This window comes from Chiloscyllium punctatum, chromosome 45 (assembly GCF_047496795.1).
Source record: "Chiloscyllium punctatum isolate Juve2018m chromosome 45, sChiPun1.3, whole genome shotgun sequence".
Lineage (NCBI taxonomy): Eukaryota > Metazoa > Chordata > Chondrichthyes > Orectolobiformes > Hemiscylliidae > Chiloscyllium > Chiloscyllium punctatum.
Window position 1 is genome coordinate 59,754,434 of NC_092783.1, and position 19,860 is coordinate 59,774,293.

At 43.0% G+C, this 19,860-nt stretch overlaps 1 protein-coding gene across 1 annotated transcript in view; it reads left to right on the top strand.

The window, feature by feature from the left end:
* The first annotated feature begins 356 nt into the window (after positions 1–356).
* The window catches only part of LOC140467478 (A-type voltage-gated potassium channel KCND3-like), a 390,653-nt gene continuing 371,149 nt past the window's right edge, over positions 357–19,860 (top strand). The window contains exons 1-2 of the mRNA XM_072563889.1: positions 357–472; positions 1,271–2,442. Coding sequence (XP_072419990.1) covers positions 1,331–2,442 — 1,112 coding nt within the window. The 5' untranslated portion in view covers positions 357–472; positions 1,271–1,330. The remainder of the gene's footprint in view (positions 473–1,270; positions 2,443–19,860) is intronic.

A 19,860-nucleotide genomic window follows, 5' to 3' on the forward strand; every position in this document is an offset into this window, starting at 1 on the left:
AGAGAGAGAGAGAGAGAGAGCACTGTTCATCATCATCTGAGCTGAAACATGTCATCACCAGCCTGACCCGCCTATTATACCCACTGCCATTTATAGTAGGCAGACAGACAGGGAGAGAGAGAGAGTGAGAGAGAGGGGGGAAAGACAATAAGTCAAACATTTACAAATACTAATAACAAAAGGTGAAAGCTCATTCCCAGAGCCCTGTGAGGGGAAAGAGACGGAGAGAGAGAGAGAGAAGCTGGGTATGCGGTGAGCTAATAACAGCCAGACTGAGAGAGCTCAGTCCGTGCCCTCCAGACTTCCCAATCTCCACTCGCCTGCTTCGCTACTGCGGGATTTACCTGTCGCTTTCAGGAGGAGATCGGTCTCTTTTTTTGTTCCCGTTGTTATTTTCGGATTCTTTCTCTCCTCTGGAAGAAGAAGGATTGTCCTTGTCAGCAGGACTTGGAGTCTTGCTGCTGCTGCCGAGGTAAGTGGCTGGGCACCCTGCCCGGGAGGGAGGGGTGGGGGGATTAAATGCTCTTCTCTAAACTTTCTCACTTCCCCTGCATAGGGACCCCGCTTGCAAGTTTAAACTGGGCTTGCGGATTTATTTTAAATGCCTAAGAAATTAGGTCGTTGTACGATGATGTTGCTCTTTCCTCACATCTGATGGGCTTTTTAAAAAAATTGTTGGTTGTTTTTATTGAGAGAATCCCTTTGTCCGATCTGAAATAATCCCCGCCTCGGACATTCTCAATCACCTTCCCTCTCCCTCTCCCTCTCACTCTTTGTCCCTCCTTCTCCCCCTCTCCTTCTCCTCCCTCTCCCTTTCCCTCTTCTCTCTTCTCTTCCTCTCCTCTCTCCCTCTCCCTCCCCCTCTCTCCCTCTACCTCTCTCGCCCTCCCTCTCCCTCCCTTTTCCTCCATTTCCTTCTCTCCCTCTCCCTCCCTCTCCCTCTCTCCCTCTCTCTCCCTCCATTTCCTTCCCTCTCTTTCTCCCTTTCCCTCTCCCTCCCTTTCCCTCTCCCTCAATACATCCCCCCAATAATAGGGGTAAGATCAGCCACAACATTCACTAGGAATCTGCTCGCCAAGAGAGTGGGGGTATCTGTATTGGTTCTGGGCTGGTTTATGAATGTTTCTTTGCAGTTCATCTGCTGATCCTGCCAGGCAAGAGGACTCTGAAGCCAGGGAGAGTTTGACAGAGTAACAATGTCTGAGTGAGATGTGCTGATGAATACCGGTCCCTCTTCTCCTGCAAACCACTCTATGCTTTTCTCTTGCAGATGTCGCTGGGTGCCAAAAGAAGGTGCTGCCCACTGTAGCCAACCCAGCCCGGACTCGCCATGGCAGCTGGGGTCGCGGCCTGGTTGCCCTTTGCCCGAGCCGCTGCCATAGGATGGATGCCAGTGGCCAACTGTCCCATGCCCCTTGCCCCTGGAGACAAGAATAAGAAACAGGATGAGCTCATCATCCTCAATGTGAGTGGCAGGCGCTTCCAAACTTGGAAAAACACCTTGGAGAGATTCCCAGACACCTTATTGGGCAGCACCGAGAAAGAGTTCTTCTTCCATGAAGAAAGCAAGGAGTATTTCTTTGACCGGGACCCCGACATCTTCAGGAACGTGTTGAATTTTTACAGGACGGGCAAGTTGCACTACCCAAGGCATGAGTGCATCTCAGCCTATGACGAAGAGTTGGCTTTCTTTGGCATCATCCCGGAGATTATTGGGGACTGCTGCTATGAAGAGTACAAGGACAGGAAGAGGGAGAATGCTGAGAGATTGATGGATGATAGTGACTCAGAGAACAAAGCGGAGGGCAACCTTCCATCCAGAACCTGTCGCCAGACCATGTGGAGAGCCTTTGAAAACCCCCACACCAGCACCTTAGCATTAGTCTTCTATTATGTGACTGGCTTCTTCATTGCAGTGTCAGTGATCACCAATGTGGTGGAGACGGTGCCCTGTGGAATTGGCCCTGGCGATGTCAAAGACCTGCCCTGCGGGGAGAGGTACGTGGTGGCTTTTTTCTGCCTGGACACGGCCTGTGTGATGATCTTCACGGTCGAATACCTCCTCCGGCTTTTCGCTGCCCCCAGCCGCTACCGGTTCATGAGGAGCGTGATGAGCATCATTGACGTGGTGGCCATCATGCCTTATTACATTGGCCTGGTGATGACCAACAACGAAGACGTGAGTGGAGCCTTCGTCACCCTCAGGGTGTTTCGCGTGTTCCGGATTTTCAAGTTTTCTCGCCATTCCCAAGGCCTGAGGATCCTCGGCTACACTTTGAAGAGCTGTGCCTCTGAACTTGGATTCCTCCTCTTCTCCCTCACCATGGCCATCATCATCTTTGCCACTGTGATGTTCTATGCGGAGAAAGGATCAACACATAGCAAGTTTACAAGCATCCCCGCCTCCTTCTGGTACACCATTGTCACCATGACAACTCTGGGGTAAGTCCAAAGGTGTTTACTCTCTGATACACACACCCTCTCCCCTCCTCTTTATTCTGATAAAGGTTAACTCACAGAGTCCCAAACTCTCCCTATGTCTGAGTGCGAGGACTGCTTCACCTGAATACTTGAGTAAAGTCATTAGCCAAAAAAGTAGATTTTTTTTAAACAAGGCTCCCCCCCCCGCCGTTCGCATTCACTTTTCAAAGTAATCTCAAATTAATAGATGATAACATCGCCTTTTTTATTTAGCAGCGTAGGGCAAAACATTGAAAGTAGAAAAGGGATTAATTAAATATCGTTTCAGCTCCAGATTAGGCATTGAACCTGCATGATTTGATGAACAGCCTGGACGTCTATAATTACATTCTCGGAATTAACTTTGTTTAATCCCCTTTTCCAAGGAGTACCAGGCATTGCCAGGAGCCGCTGCATTCCACGCGGAGACAGAGAAGCAGCCCCAGATATTTTTTTTTGTCAGGCAGGGGAGCAGAAAGTTTAATTCACAAGCAGTGTGTGCGATGGAGTGAGTGGGAATGTCTCATCGAGTGGCAGACCCTGAATTGTACTTAACACTGTCGTAGTTAACAGTCACTTTCCTTAGTTACTGCACGCTTCCACTGCGAGGCAACAGATTAGACGCCATCCCTGGAGAGTCTTATTTATTTTAACACCAACTGCAGTATTTCATTTCCTCAAGAAGGAATTTCAGAAGGGGCAGGGGAGAAGCGTGATTTCTGCTTTAGGAAGTCGCAACCAGGCGATGCATTATCCTTCATTGTTTTGGTCGAAGGAAAGACAAGACTGTGAATGTAATCTGACCGAGGTTTCCATAATAGAATTCACAAAAACAAACGTGTATTTTTTTTTAAGACTTCCTGGGTTAATGGCCTTAAGGTTTATTCGTTGGAGTAACAGCAATAAAGTTTTTACAAGGCGACTTGGTGGATGAGTGCTGCTGTTGCGCTCAATGCTGATGAACGCCGCTGTCCGTGGTGCTGAAATACGGCCCTCCTCATTTCTCTACAAATTACTGGACGCTTGGGACATTTCTGGGAGCGGCGGTTGTCCCACGCTTTTTATGCTGTCATTCTCGCTGCTCGGCAATCTTTTTCATTGTCCACTTGGTACTGCTAGATTGCAGAGGGATGAATGTTAGGCTGTTTCCTCTGTCCGCCAAGAGGCAGGGACTATCGGTCTGGTTTCTGTTGTTAAGAAGGCGGTGCGTCCGCCTCCCAAGCCGAATCACATGATTCCGGGCACAGTCAATACTGAGGGAATGCTGCACTGTCGCAGGGGCCTTCTTCTGGACTTTATACCTAGGCACTGCCTATCCCGCCTGACTGATATAAAAGAGCCCCTTGCGCTATTTATTTGACAAGCAGGGCTTTAATCCCCAGCGTGCTGAGGAATGTTTACCCCTCATCCACATCATTAAACAAAAGACCATCATCTTTTTGTTCCTTGTGGGAGCTTGCAGCAAATTGGCCCCCACCTCTCCTACATTAAAACACTTCATTGGCTGGAAGATAATTTAGAACAGCTTGTAGTTAGGAAACGTGCTACTAAGGTGAATATTTTACTTGCCTTTGCGTAACAGGTTGGTGGCCAAATGATGCCAACAGCGTGGGTTCATTTCCTGCATCAGATGAGGTGACCATGTAGGACTCTCCTTCTGAACCTCTCCCCTGAGATGTGGTGACCCTCAGGTTAAACTGCCACCAGTTCTCTGTCTCTCTCTCTCTCTCTCCAATGAGGGAGAAGCTTGATAGGTTATGACAACTTTACCTTTTTTCTACAACAGGTGACCTGAGCAATATAGGAAACAGATGTTAAACAAAATACTAACAATGGTGCAGACTAGACAGAGTTTGTTTTGGATGGACTACCTTTCCAGAATGCTACCTTAGTACTAGTCTCTTGGTTGTTTGTATAACTATTCTGACGTTGCAATTCACAATAAATCAGTTTATGATAAAATAACATTCTTCTTTGGAAATTTTCAAGAATACTCAATTTGGGGCAATCACACTAAGTAAGACGTTTTCTTTCAAAATTACCGTCAAACTTTTATTTCTATTGTTGGGTTGGCTCTATAATTTATCCAGCTTTAGGACATCCTTGAGTCAAATCATTTATCTCTGCAGATTGGAAATGACTAACATTACCAACAGAGAATGACATTATACTTTGATAACTTAGGTGTCATTAAAATCTGAAGCAGCCTTTGACTTGGAGATCATATTCACATTTAAACACATATCCATTCTCCAGGAACATTCATTCTGCTTAAATTGAAACATTTTATATGACATTTTCTTAGCCTCTCGAGGACAAGGCACTGATGGTATACCAGTATTTGTAGAACTATATAAAAGCCATTGGGCCAAACCAGCCTATTTATTTTTAATATATTCACTTCATCTTTGTATTTTATTACCATAATCGCTTAAACCTTCCCTCTCTCTAAATGGACCTGATTATGTTCTCAACTCATTTTACAATCTCTGCTTCAATAACTTCCCATGGTAACTTGCATCATAACTCTGTTACATGTTCTATGAAAAATTTCATCTGTCATCCTGCCTGGCTCACTCTCTTCATTTTTATTTTGATCTTCTGAGTACTTAAAGCCTGCACCATGCTTCAGAATTTGCTTACATCAGGTAATGAATCCATCCTGACTTTGTTGCAGATAAAGAATATTATTCAATTAAAAAAACAGACATGACCAATGAGGCTTCAGTACATTGCCCTCACATTTATTACTTTCTGATCCAGTTAAATTGTCTTATTATCTATTTTGACTTCCTGGACCACAAAATGACCCCTGAGTTAACAGGGTTTATGCTTGAAACGTCAATTCTCCTGCTCCTCGGATACTACCTGACGTGCTGTGCTTTTCCAGCACCTCACTCTTGACTCTGATCTCCAGCACCTGCAGTCCTCACTTTCTCCAGGTTGTAGAGACATCTGCTGCCTGATATTTTTGAATTCCCTCCTTGTCCTAATCCCTGGAAAGTGATTGAGAGAAATTTCATCAAATAGCATGTTTCCTTCTTTCGGTGTATCCCTCTCTCTGTCTGTTTCTCTGTGTTTGCCTCTCTCTGTCTGTCTCTTTCTGGCTGCCTCTCTTTCTGTCTCTCTCTGTCCATTTGTCTCTCTCTCTGTCTGTCTCGGTCTCCCCCACTCTCTGTCTATCTGCCTCTCTCTATCTGTCTCCCTCTCTCTCTCTCTGCCTTCTCTGTCTGTCCAATCCAGCTGCCTCCCTCTTTCTGTCCATTTTTCTCTCCCTCTGTCTGCCTGCCTCTGCCTCCCTCTCTCTTTGTCTGCATCTCTCTGTCGGTCCCTCTATTTGGTAAAAACAATGACTGCAGATGTTGAAAACCAAATACTGGATTAGTGGTGCTGGAAGAGCACAGCAGTTCAGGCAGCATCCAACGAGCAGCGAAATCAACGTTTCGGGCAAAAGCCCTTCATCAGGAATAAAGCCTTTACCTTTATTCCTGATGAAGGGCTTTTGCCCGAAACGTTGATTTCGCTGCTCGTTGGATGCTGCCTGAACTGCTGTGCTCTTCCAGCACCACCAATCCAGTATTTGGTCCCTCTATTTGTCTGCCTCTCTATTTGTCTCCCTCTCCATTTGTCTGCCTCTTTCTATCTGTCTGTCTCTGTTTCCCTTTGTCTATCTCTCTTTGCCTCTCCCACTGTCTGCTTGTCTCTGTCTGCTTTCCTCTCTCAGTTCCTCTTTCTCTGTCTATGATTTTTGCTCATCATTTGTACCATACTTGGGACAGGAGGAGGCCATTCATGTCCTCATATTTGATTTCCTGTTCAATTGATTGTGGTTGATCTGTATCTGAAACAATGAACTGCTTTTGATCCTGGCCTTAAGGTCAATTGACCTTGGTTTAAAAAGTTCCAGTGAACCAGCACCAGAACCTTTTGGGGGTGAGATTACTTGCCTTTTGTATGATGAGGTAAGTCCTTACTTTTCACTTGAAAGGTTTGCCTCTGATTTTAAACTGATGGCCCCATACTCAGCAAAGGTAGCAGTTTCTCTGCATGTACTGTACTAAATCTTTCATAATATTGTCTATCTCTGGTAGATCACCACAAGATCAATTAGATCAGAATTCTTTATCATCAAGGTAAAACAAGGCAAAATCCGAATGTTCTTCAGCAAGTAACTCAGCTCCTGACTTTCCTAAACCAATCCAATATTTACAAGGCACCTGTCAAGACTGCCAGGCAATACTGTCCTCTTGATTGGATGAGTGGATCTCCACCACACTTACAAAGCATTTGAGACAGGGCAATGTGTTTAATTGACACCTCCTCCACCTACATAAACACTAAATCAATTCACCATCAGTGCACAATGTGCACAATCAATATGATACCATCAACAATCTCAGAGTGTTTCCAAACCCAAACAATATCTAACATCAAGGGCAAGGGCAGTAGGCATATGAGAACACCAAAACATTCAAGTGCCTTTCCAAGTAGCATTCCATTTTGACTTGGAAATATAATCATTGTTTCATCAATGTCTACTTCTGTCTTTTCCCTCTTCCCATGTCTAAATGATGCATGAGGCAGACAAAGCCCTTTATGATTCAGTGGGTAGTATTTTTTCTGGAACAGGTGTCTGATCTGTCTTCAGAGATTGTAATTTGTGTGATCCATAACTTATCAGGTAACTTGCCCACTTTTACTACATGCTATAGGTGTATTGGAATAATTATGGGTTGATACTCAATCTGTTTGGTCTTGCTATATTTTCTATAGCCATCAAATTATGTATTTCTGGCTTAGACTGACCCGTTGCTCCATTGGAGCTCCCCATTTCTTCTTTGTCATGAGGTCGAAGTTCTAGGATTCCCTATGGAGCTGCATTACAGGAGCACCTTAACCATATGAATTGCAGGTGTTCAGAAGATAGTTCACTACCATAGTCCCAAGGACAGTAAATGATGGGCAATAAAAGCTGCAGCTATTAGCAAAGCTTACATCCTGGGTGTGAATAACAATCAGAGACAATGCAACCAGTTTTCATAATTAACCCTTTAATCCCAGTACAATTCTGGTGAATCTTTACTATCTGTCCACCAAGGTCAAATATTCTTCCCAAAATCAATATTTCAGGTTTCTTTTGCAACAGTGAAATAACAAGCTAAGAATTTGGCAGTGAGAATGGTGTTTCTGCATCACAAACTAGCAACCACATTCCGCCAACATTTTATTAATCTATTTATCAACATGATAATGATAATTCATTTTTTGTAAGGTTGCTGGAGGAATAGATACTGGCCAAGAAACCAGAGAGAAGTCCCTTGCTCTTTCTACAAAATAATGCTATGGGTTTTTTAAAATCCACTTGCGGGGGCAGGTAAGGCTTCAATTTATTATCTCATCTGGATGTACACCCCAACATAAGGTCAGAAGTGGAGAAGGTCACTGATGACTGCACAATCTTTACGCTATTCATGACTCCTCAGATACTGGCAAGGAACATTCACACTGCATAAGTGCCAGCATTGACTGTCTTCAGCAAGAAAGAATCTAACTATCTCCCATTGATGCCCAATGAGCATCAGTGAATCCCTCACTTTCAACATCCTGGGAATTGACATTAATAAAAAATTGAGCAAGACCAATAACATAGATATAGTGCTGATCAGACCAGGTCAGAGGCTAGGAATCTTGCAAAAAATAACTCACCTCCTGACTCCCCAAGGTCTGCCTGCTGCCTATGATTCACAAGTCAGGAGTGTGGTAAAATGCTCCTCACTTCAACAGCACACAAGAAGCTTGACTCCATTCTAGACAAAGCAGCCACTTAATTGGCGTCACATTCACAAATATCTACTCCTTCCACCACCGTTGCACAGTAACAGCAGTGTGTACCATCCACATGATGCACTGAACAACTCCCAAGGTTCTCACCCCCTTCCCCCCACCCTCCCCATCTCCACACAGTTCAGTTGTCAGGCCTCAACTATATCAATGATTTTCAAGCAGAGACAGAGTGTAACATAACAAAATTCACTGATGATACAAAATAAGTGGAAAAGCAGGCAGTGATGAGGAGATAAAGAGTTTACAGATGGATATTAATAATCTGGGAGAATGGGCCAGAACCTGTCAGATGGAGTTAATGTGGATAAATACAAAGTTATCCATTTTACCTGGAAACATAAAAGGGCAAATTATTATTCAAATGAGAAGCAGTTTCAAAGTGCATCAGTGCAGAGGGATCTGGTATCCTTGTGCATGAATCACAGAAACTGGGTCTGCAGGTGCATCATAGACTAAGAAAGGCAAATGGAATCCTGATATTCATTGCAAAAGGACTGGATTATAAAAGTAGTGTTGTTACAATTATATAAGGCATTGGTGAGACCACACCTGGAGTATTGTGTCCAGTTTTGGTCTCCTTACTTGAGGAAGGGTGTGGTGACACTGGAGGCAGTCCAGAGGAGGGTCACCAGATTGCTCCCAGGGATGAAAGGATTGTCATACCAGGACTAGCTGAATAGCTTGGGTTTGTGTTCACTGGAGTTCAGAAGAATGAGGGGGGGGATCTGATTTTAAATGCTAAAGGGGATTGATAAGGTGGGCATTGAACACATGTTGCCCCTTGTGGGACAATCTCTAAGAAGGTGTCAAAGAAAGCCAGTAGGGCCCCTCAAAGATCAGCAAGGCAGCCTTTGTGTAGATCCGCAGGAGATGGGGGAGATACTAAATGAGTATTTTGCAACAGTGTTTACTGTGGAGAAGGACATGGAAGATATAGAATGTAGGGAAATAGATGGTGACATCTTGAAAAATGTCCATATTACAGTGGAGGAAGTGCTAGATGTCTTGAAACACCTAAAGGTGGATAAGTCCCCAGGACCTGATCAGGTGTACCCAAGAACTCTGTGGGAAGCTAGGGAAGAGATTGCTGTGCCCCTTGCTGAGATATTTGTATCATTGATAGTCACAGGTGAGGTGCCAGCAGACTGGAGGTTGGCTAATGTGGTACCACTATTTAAGAAAGGTGGTAAGGACAAGTGAGGGAACTATAGACCAGTGAGCCTGACGTCGGTGGTGGGCAAGTTGTTGGTGGAAATCCTGAGGGACAGGATGTACATGTATTTGGAAAGGCAAGGACTCATGGCTTTGTACATCGGAAATCATATCTCACAAACTTGATTGAGTTTTTTGAAGACTTAACAAAGAGGATTGATGAGGGCAGAGCAGTGGATGTAATCTAAAGTAAGACATTCAATGAGGTTCCCCATGGGATACTGATTAGCAAGGTTAGATCTCACGGAATACAGGCAGAACTAACCATTTGGATACAGAACTGGCTCAAAGGTAGAAAACAGAGGGTGGGGTGATGGAGGGTTATTTTTTAGACTGGAAGCCTATGACCAGTGGAGTGCCAGAAGGATCGGTGCTGGGTCCTCTACTTTTTGTCATTTACTTAATGATTTAGATATGAACATAGGAGGTATAGTTAGTAAGTTTGCAGATGACACCAAAATTGGAGGTGTAGTGGACAACGATGAAGGTTACCTCAGATTACAATGAGATCTTGATCAGATGGGCCAATGGGCTGAGAAGTGGCACATGGAGTTTAACTTAGATAAATGCGAGGTGCTGCATTTTGGGAAAGCAACTCTTAGCAGGACTTATACACTTAATGGTAAGGTCCCAGGGAGTGTTGCTGAATAAAGAGACCTTGGAGTGCAGGTTCATAGTTCCTTGAAAGTAGAGTCACAGATAGATAAGGTAGTGAAGAAGGCATGTGGTATGCTTTCCTTTATTGGTCAGACTATTTTACTGCTCCTCGGATGTTGTCTGAACTGCTGTGCTTTTCCAGCACCACTCTAATCTAGACTCTGGTTTCCAGCATCTGCAGTCATTGTTTTTACCTTATTGAGTACAGGAGTTGGAAGGTCATGTTGCAGCTGTACAAGACATTGGTTAGGCCACTGTTGGAATATGGCATGCAGTTCTGGTCTCCTTTCTATCAGGAGGATGTTGTGAAACTTGAAAGGGTTCAGAAAAGATTTACCCAAGGATGTTGCCAGGGTTGGAGGGTTTGAGCTATAGGGAGAGACTGAATAGTTTGGGGCTGTTTTCCCTGGAGCTTCAAAGGCTGAGGGGTGACCTTATAGAGGTTTACAAAATCATGAAGGGCATGGATAGGATAAATAGACAAAGTATTTTCCCTGAGGTGAGGGAGTCCAGAACTAAATGGAATAGGTTTAGGGTGAGAGGGGAAAGATATAAAAAGGACCTAAGTGGCAACTTATTCATGCAGAGGGTGGTGCATGTATGGAATGAGCTGCCAGAGGAAGTTGTGGAGGCTGGTATAACTGCAACATTTAAAAGCCATCTGGATGAGCATATGAATAGGAAGGGTTTGGAGGGATATGGGCCAGGTGCTGGCAGGTGGGATTAGATTGGTTTGGGTATATCCGGTTGGCATGGACGATTTGGATGGAAGGGTCTGTTTCTGTGCTGTACATCTCCATGACTCTATGACTGTATATAGAGTGAGAGGAGGTAAATTCAAAACTGAGATGAGGAGAAACTATTTCTCTTCGAGGGTTGTGAATCTGTGGAACTCGCTGCCCCAGAGTGAAGAGGAGCAGAATCAATCAACGGATTCAAGAAAGAAATAGATATGTTTCTGATGAAAAGTGCACTATGGAGAGCAGGTGGGAGAGTGGAGTTGAAATCAGGATAAGGTCAGTCATGATCATGTTAAACAGCAACACGGGCTTGATGGGTCAAATTGCCTACTCCTGCTCCTAATTCATTTAAGTTGAACTCTATCTTTACTTGGAAGTGTGTTGCTGTTCCTTTAGTGTTTCTGGGTGAAAATGCTAGAATGCTCTTTCTGCTAGCACTGTAGGTATGCCTCAATGATTCCAATGGTTCAAGCAAGCAGCTTACCACCACCTACTCAAGGGCATTTATGGATGGACAATAAATTCTTGCCCAGCCATCAATGGCCACATCCCGTGAACAAATAAGAAGGAAGGAAAGTGAGAGGAGAAAGATATAAAAGAGACCTATGGGGCAACTTTTTCACACAGTGGGTGGTACGTGCATGGAATGAGCTGCCAGAGGAAGTGGTGGAGGCTGGTACAATTGACACATTTAAGAGGCATTTGGATGGATATATGAATAGGAAGGGTTTGGAGGGATATGGGCTGGGTGCTGGCAGGTGGGACTAGATTGGGTTGGGATATCTGGTCAGCATGGACGGGTTGGACCGAAGGGTGGTCTGTTTCTATGACTGTATGTGGTGTCTATCTTTCTTGGTATTCTACAAAAGGTAAACACCATATTTATAAAGCAAATTGCAGGAATCATTGTTATTTGGAAATTGCATTTCCACAATTGAAACTGTTTCTTCCAAGTGGATCGACGTTATTTTGTTTTTAAGGACGGTACAGTATAGAAGATAGGCAGGAAACCTGAGTTTTCAGGCTGCTAGCAAGTGGAAACAACAAAAAGGTACATTACGAATAAACAATAAAACCATGACCCTATAAAAAAAGCCAACAATGTTTATCTAGAGATTAGTAACTGAGGGATGAATGGTTAAATCTCGATACGGAGAAACACGTTCGTCTGAATTGCTTTTTAGATTTGTTCTGTGGAGCCTGAAATTACAATTCAGATAAGTGACTGACTGCATTCTTATGTTGTCTTTATGCTTAAATATAAGGTGACCTTCCTCTCATTTTAATTCTTTAATGAACCTTAAATAAAATACAATGTCGATGAATGTTAGCAATTGTTGCGAGCATTTGATTTTTCCTAACTTCTAATGTGTTGAAATCAGCTCTTTAAGCAATCAGATAAAATCCGATGAAACTCATTTGCTGTTTTAATGGGTGTGTTAATTCTTTTGAAGTTAATGGGGCTAGGATTTGTGAAGCAACATCCACAGCATCCAATTCCAATGCTCATGAAGAATATATGCTTGTTGATGTTGGTTCCTGTTAACAATGCCTCAGAGTTCTTCTGTGATGATATGAGAGAAATCATTTTCACAATAAGCCCACTTCTTTAAAAGTCACACCTGATTTGAACAAATCTCCTCCGCAATAACTAGGTAATCAACTGATAATCAATACGGTTTATGGAAATTTCTCATGTGCAGAGACTTGAGAAAATTATATTGTTCTCCTTGGAAGGTTCAGGGCAAATTTAACAGTAATGAAGTTTTTAGAAAGTGTAACTAGAAAGAAAGGTCAATAATTGGAGCTAACAGGTTTAAATCATTCACAGAACAGCCAGATGGGAGATGCTGAGTTTCTTTTTATGTCGTGAATAATTATGATTGAGAATCCATGAAAGGGTAACGAAAGCAGATTTTGTAGTGACTTTCAAAAGGGAAATTATTGAAGGGGAGATAATTGCGGGGCTATAGGGAAAGAGCAGAGAAGTGGGACTAATTGTCAAGCTCTTCCAAACAGCGAATAGAGACGAGAGGCCAAAAGACCACCTTCTGTGCTGTAAGATTCCATGCTCCAATGATTACAAGTAAAGCTACCAAGGATTGCTTTTGAACTCTTTATCTCAGGCCTTGATATTTTCAGGTTAACGTTTCTTCAAAATCGTCGAAGACGTCTCTAAGTTTAACTTTTGAATAACTGAGCTTTGACCATACTGAGATTTGAAGTATCTTGTCATATTTGCAGTGCAGTAAAAGAGCAGACTGTTGATAATAAGGGATAAATGTAGGATAGATGGGGATTTCTGAGCCCACAATGTATTTAATTCCCACCATCAAGAGAATAGTTTTTACTGTACCAGCTTGACAGTGCTGGAAGAGCTGACAATTTAGTATCAATTAGTGCCAAATAAAAGGCAGTTTTGTACCATGACTTAAATTCTCTAGAAACAGAGTTGAGAGTGTCCAAATCACATTTCCTTTAATTAGCCTTCCCATGTGGTATATGAATCTCACTAGATACTGCACATGCTGTAGCATCAAGAAGCCATCTGTGGAAATTGCATCTACTTGATCGTTATAGCAAAATAAAAACACAAACTCAGCAGTATCATTTTATGACTTGACTGGAAATATGAAATCAAGGAGGTCTTCACTAATACATTTACGTTGTGGCTCACAGAGAGCCTTCAATCTCTTCAGTCTCCAAAGACACATGCAGTTGCTTCTTGCACAATCATTAGGGAATATTTTCTTTTCATTAGTCCTGGTTGAATTTAAATTCTGGACCAGCTGGGAGGCAAAAGGTCAGCATTCTGCGTATTGGTCCCCCTCAAATGTAGCAACCATCAGTATGCCGAACAGTACACCGTACGATCGAAACAGCTGTTAAAGGGGAAGTGGATAATTATTTGCAAAAGAAAAAAATTGAACAGAGCGCTGGAAAAGGATAAGGGAATGGAAGCAAGTGAATAGAAAGCTTTGATTAAGGCTCCATGGCCAACTGGCTTCTTCTGTGCTGTAAAATTCTGAATGAAAAGGAATTGCAGAGGTCAATATCATTCTATTGTTAACGTCGGTCAGGATTCTAAATGAATTTTTGATTGTCTTAATGCACAAGGTAGGAGTAGTTATTGCCAGCAGTTGCTTAGTAAAGCAGATGTTATATACTGGGGGAAGAGGGAATGGGGACACAATGCAATGCAACAGTGAACTGGGAAATTAACCTGTGCCCATCTGTTTGATTGGACAGGACTTAACAGCAACAATTTGCCTGTTATATCCCTCTGCCTCGTTTCAGACCATTCATGTGCCTCATGCAAAAGTCCCATACAGATTGTCATCTTTTCAGAACATCAGCAGCTGAGGGGCAACCTGATAGAAGTATATAAAAATAGGCTGGATAGCCAGAGTCCTTTTCCCAGGTGGGATTATCAGTGAGTAGGGTGGCAGAGGTTTAAGGTGAGAGGGGAATAAGTTTCAAGGAGGTGTGCGAGGAAAGATTTTTATGCAGAGTTTGGTCGGTGATAGGAGCAAATATGACAGCAATGTTTAGGAGTATTTAGAGAAAGAAGTGAACAAGCAGGAACAGACACTGTTGTTTGTAATATATATAAATGATCTGGAAGAGAGCACTGTTGGTATGATCAGCGAGTTTGCAGATGACACAAAGATTGGTGGAGTGGCAGAAAGCATCAGGGATTGTCCGAGAATACAGGAGGATATAGATAGACTGGAGAGTTGGGCAGAAAAGTGGCAGATGGCTTTCAATCCAGACAAATGTGAGGTGATGCATTTAGGCAAGAATAATTCTAGAATGAATTATACAATGAATGGAAGAGCCTTGGGAAAAGTTGATGGGCAGAGAAATCTGGGAGTGCAGGTCCATTGTACCCTGAAGGTTGCTGCACAAGTGGATAGAGTGGTCAAGAAGGCACATAGTATGCTTGCCTTCATTGGTCAGGGTACTGAGTATAAGAGCCGGCAAGTCATGTTAAAATTGTACAAGACATTCGTTCGGCTGCATTTAGAATACTGTGTACAGTTCTGATCACCACATTACCAAAAGGATGTGGATGCTTTGGAGGGGGTGCAGACAAGGTTTACGAGGATGTTGCCTGGTATGGAAGGTGCTAGCTATGAAGAGAGGTTGAGTAGGTTAGGTTTATTTTCACTAGAAAAAAGGAGATTGATGGGGACCTGATTGAGGTTTACAAAATCATGAAGGGTATAGACAGGGTGGATAGAGACAAGCTTTTTCCCAGGGTGAAGGATTCAATAACTAGAGGTCATGCTTTCAAGGTGAGAGGTGAAAAGTTTAAGGGGGATACACACGGCAAGTACTTCACACAGAGGATGGTGGGCATTTGGAATGCATTGCCAGCAGAGGTGGTAGAGGCAGGCATGGTAGATTCATTTAATCTGCATCTGGACAGCTGCATGAGTAGGTGGGGAGCAGAGGGATACAGATGCTTAGGAATTGGGTGACAGGTTTAGACAGTACATTTGGATCAGCTCAGGCTTGAAGGGCTGAAGGGCCTGTTCTTGGGCTGGAAATTTACTTTGTTCTTTGTTCTTTGATACAGACCATGTGCAAGCAGGTGGGATTAGTTTAGAATGATATCATGCTCAGGTGGGCTGAAGGGCCTGGTCCTGTTCTATGTTCTATATTTATTCCCTCCCAATAAAAGCTGGTGAGGGGGAGACTTTCTTTCTGTCTTGTTTCATACTCCCGCCTTTTGCTCAGTTTTGCCAGTGAAAGTGGCAGGTCCCCAATGGAGCAGGATGCCACAAAAATCCAGGACAACTTGTGATAAGGATTGTTTAATGAATTCAAGAATTGGCCATGGATACGTTTTTCAAAGTATCACAAAAACCTGGTCGGTGTGGATTAATCGGTCCGAAAAGCCTGTTTCTGTATGACTCTATGACTCTACACAATTTATAGCTTTTAAAGATTGGTGGCTCAGTGGTTAGCACTGCTGCTTCACAGCACCAGGGACCCGGGTTCAATTCCACCCTCTGGCAACTGTCTGTGTGGAGTTTGCACATTCTCCCCGTGTCTGTGTGGGTTTCCTCCGGATGCCCCAGTTTCCTCTTGCAGTCCACAGATGCACAAGTTAGTTGGATTGGCCGTGCAGAATTGCTCATGGTGCTCAGGTGGAGTAGTCATGGGAAATATAGAGTTAGAAGGATAGCATAAAGGGTGTGGGTCTGGGTGGGATGCTCTTTGGAGAGCCATTGTGGACTTGATGGGCTGAATAGCCTGCTTCCACACTGTAGGGATACTATGAACAAATACAACAGGAAGAGGCTATTCAGCCTCACAGACTTGTTCCTTCATTCAGCTATGTTGTTCTGGTTTTGAACTGTTTCACTTGCTACACAACATGGAAATGCCGACTAACCATCAACATCCGAAGCCTTTTGTGAAAGAGAATTACAAAATGACGGCTCGAAAAATAAAACATCAAGATTCCTTTAACACGGCAACACTCATCATCTCTTCAGTTTTGTTGGGAGATTTCAGCCTCACAGAGAAAAAGGTTCAAGTCCCCAGCTGTTTATTCTAAGAATCTAAGAATTTCCCAGGAGATAAGATTAAATTTTCTTTACCTGCACTCTTGACACTTTCATCATTTTAAGCACCTCAATATGATTGCTCCTCAGTTTTCATTAGGCACTGATGTGAAGGGGAATCTTCAACTCACTGTCATTATCGCCCTAATTTGGCAGCCTCACCCTCTTGGTATGTTCCTTTATTTGGAGGATTCCATTTGGATCTCCTTCAGCGATTTCATCAAACCAATCAACACACCCCACCGTGGGCCAATCCATCCTGTACTAATCCTTCAGTGATGAAAATAAGTCTCACTGGAAACAACGTCGATGATCATTCTTGTTGTTTAAGATGAGAGAACTTTCTGAGGAGCCAATTGTGGGAGGAGTTACACTCATGGTGTTGTGAATTCAGAGCTATTCTAGTATTAAATCAATCAGGACAGACAGTCCAGGCCCCATTTGTCTGAGAGATTTAACTTTTACACAAGAGCTTTTACAAGGAAACCTTGTCTTTCAGAAAATCTGATCTGGACGACTTGGAAGAATAGCAACTGAGTGAAAGATCAACATTTGTACAGAATGAAACTGAAGAGGAAGCTGATTGGCTGTAAACAAAATCTTATTAACATTCTACATAGCAACACCTCTTGGCAAAAGTGAGGACTGCAGATGCTGGAATCCAGAGTTTAGATTAGAGTGGTGCTGGAAAAGCACACCCTGGAGGCTCTTTCCTTCCTCCCTGATGAAGGGCTTTTGCCCGAAACATCAATTTTCCTGCTCCTCGGATGCTGCCTGACTTGCTGTGCTTTTCTAGCACCACTCTAATAGCAACACCTCTACCAATCAAAGTCCACTCACCAGCCAGTTTGCATTCTCCTCTCATGCAGTAGAAATGTTGGTTTCCCCTTCATTCTTGCAAACTGTCCTGAAGAGTACAAATTCATGCTTTAACAAAATGTGCCTTTCTCAACGATACTCAAATTCTGTATTACTAGATTACTAAGTTGAATCTCTGTAAATCTTGGAGTGTTTGCCTCAGATAGTATAGCTATACAGCAGGCCTTGGGTCCACGCAGCCTTTCAAAAGAAAAAAATGAAGGAAAACTAGAATTGGAAATGACCAACTTGGGTAGAAAGGATTGAGATCACTTTCAGGAGATAGACTTCCCTGGTACAGCATTAATGCACAGCTTTAATTGTATCAGTACAACAGTACACCACTGGTAGCACTGATCAGAAGAAAACCTCATTTTAAAACTGTCTTTCATCAATAGACAAGTGAATTCTCCTGGAAATGACCATGTAGATTGCACGGGGGCATTTTTGAGAATAGCCTTGCAGATGCACGCCTGAGACATGCGTACAGGCGCACATGCAGAACTGTGTGCACATAACCACAGTTGGCTGGTCACAGTGTGGTACAGAGACAGCCATATCTTCCATAACAGCAGTTCCTCATCACTCTCAGCAAGAACTTGCCTCAAACCAACAGCACCATTAATGAGTTATGCTAATTAGATCAGACTTGCTTATGTAAAGCATAATCAGAAATAAGTTATTGTTTTGTGGCAAATTCACACAATCAACTCCCTAAAGACAAAGTTCTGTGCTGAGATATACTTATAGCAAATTTGTGTGCAAACTCTAAGTTCTTGACTATTCATTTCAGTGGCAGCAACTTAGAGTCATAGAGTTTTTGTGGCAGTTAATGATAATTGACAGTTAACCACCAAGCTCTGTTTGTATTTTAATCCCAGGAGGTCAACTGTGTTTGATCAGGGAATGGAGAGAATGGCCGTGAACTATTTTGTCACATTAATAGGGGCACAGAGCATGTATATTTTGTTTCCATCTGTAAAGAACAGTGCATTGTTTCTCAGTAATGCACAGGTTCTGTACTACCAAAGGACTATTTGTCATCCTTCAAAATTTAAGCCCTTCATGAAACAATAAATATGAAGGGTATTGGTAACAATTGTCAATGGTGGTTCTTACACTCTACATGATTCTCACATGGCTCAATCTGCCATTTCACAGGCTTTCAGCACATCATTCTATTCCCTTCCCTCTCATGTAGCTGTCTGGTTTCCTCTTGAAAACATCCAAGCTGCTTATTTCAAACTCTTTCTGTGCCAGAGAACTCCACATTCTAACCAGCCTCTGAGTGATGATGTCTCTCCTTGTTTTCCCACTGGAGTCATTTGGAACTAGTCACCATTTACTGTCAATCCCACAAACTGGTGGAGTGATGAACATACACACATGGGAACACAGTGTTTCCATGTGACGTCATTATCCAGCGACATAGTCATAACAACATGCTGCCAGTACGTTTTACGTTTGTCCTCAAGTGTGAGTGTGCAACTTTGCAGCAACCTGTGCATTTCCTTTCTGCCAGTAACATGGCCATGCTCATCATGTTAGTACAATGAAGTGGATCGGAAATAGTCAAATCGATTTGATCATTCATTAACCAAGATTGGGCCGTCACCTTTAAAAGCTAACTACCATGTGCTGATGTCACTGAGAGGGTATAGATTCAAAGTGATGTGCAAGAGAAGCAAGAGCAATGTGAGAAAATAAACTTAGTGAGTAGTTCGGGTGTGGAATGCACTGCCTGGAAATGTGGTGGAGGCAGGTTCAACTGAGGCATTCCAGAGGGTGATCATTTAGATGGAAGTAGTGCAAAGGGATATGGGGGAAAAGCAGGAGATTGGCTTTAGATACTAGAGCCAGTGCAGGCACAATGAGCTGAATAGGGAGGCAAGGACCTAGTGATATTATGCCTGTGAATCCAGAAACTGAGCTAATGTTCTGGGGACCTGGATTCAAATACCATGATGGCAGATGGTGGAATTTGAATTCAATAAAGAATCTGGAATTAAGGGTTTAATGATGAACATGAAACCATCGCCAATTGTTGGGAAAACGCATCTGGTTCACTAATGTCCTTTTAGGTAGGAAATCTGTCATCCTTACTTGCTCTGACCCATATGTGTGATTCCAGATCCACAGCAATGTGGTTGGCTCTCAACTGCCCTCTGGACAATAGGAATGGGAAATAAATCCTGGTCTAGCCAAAGTTACTCACAAGCGTGAGTGAATTAACTAAAAAAAACACCCTCTTTTTGCGATGCAACATTTCAAAGCCCAGAACATGCTGACATTAGCTGCACATAGACTGATCCTGAATCCCATCTAAGCTATTTGGTATTACCAATGCCGTCTGAAAATGGGAGGCCACCATTATGTTAGCCATTTTGATATTCAGACTCATCAAATCATTGTAACTATCCGGTATTTGCATCCCACCAGTTTTACATCTCCTGTATCTACCCTATAAAACTTACTTGTAACCATAACTACCATAACATCTGTAAGACATTTAA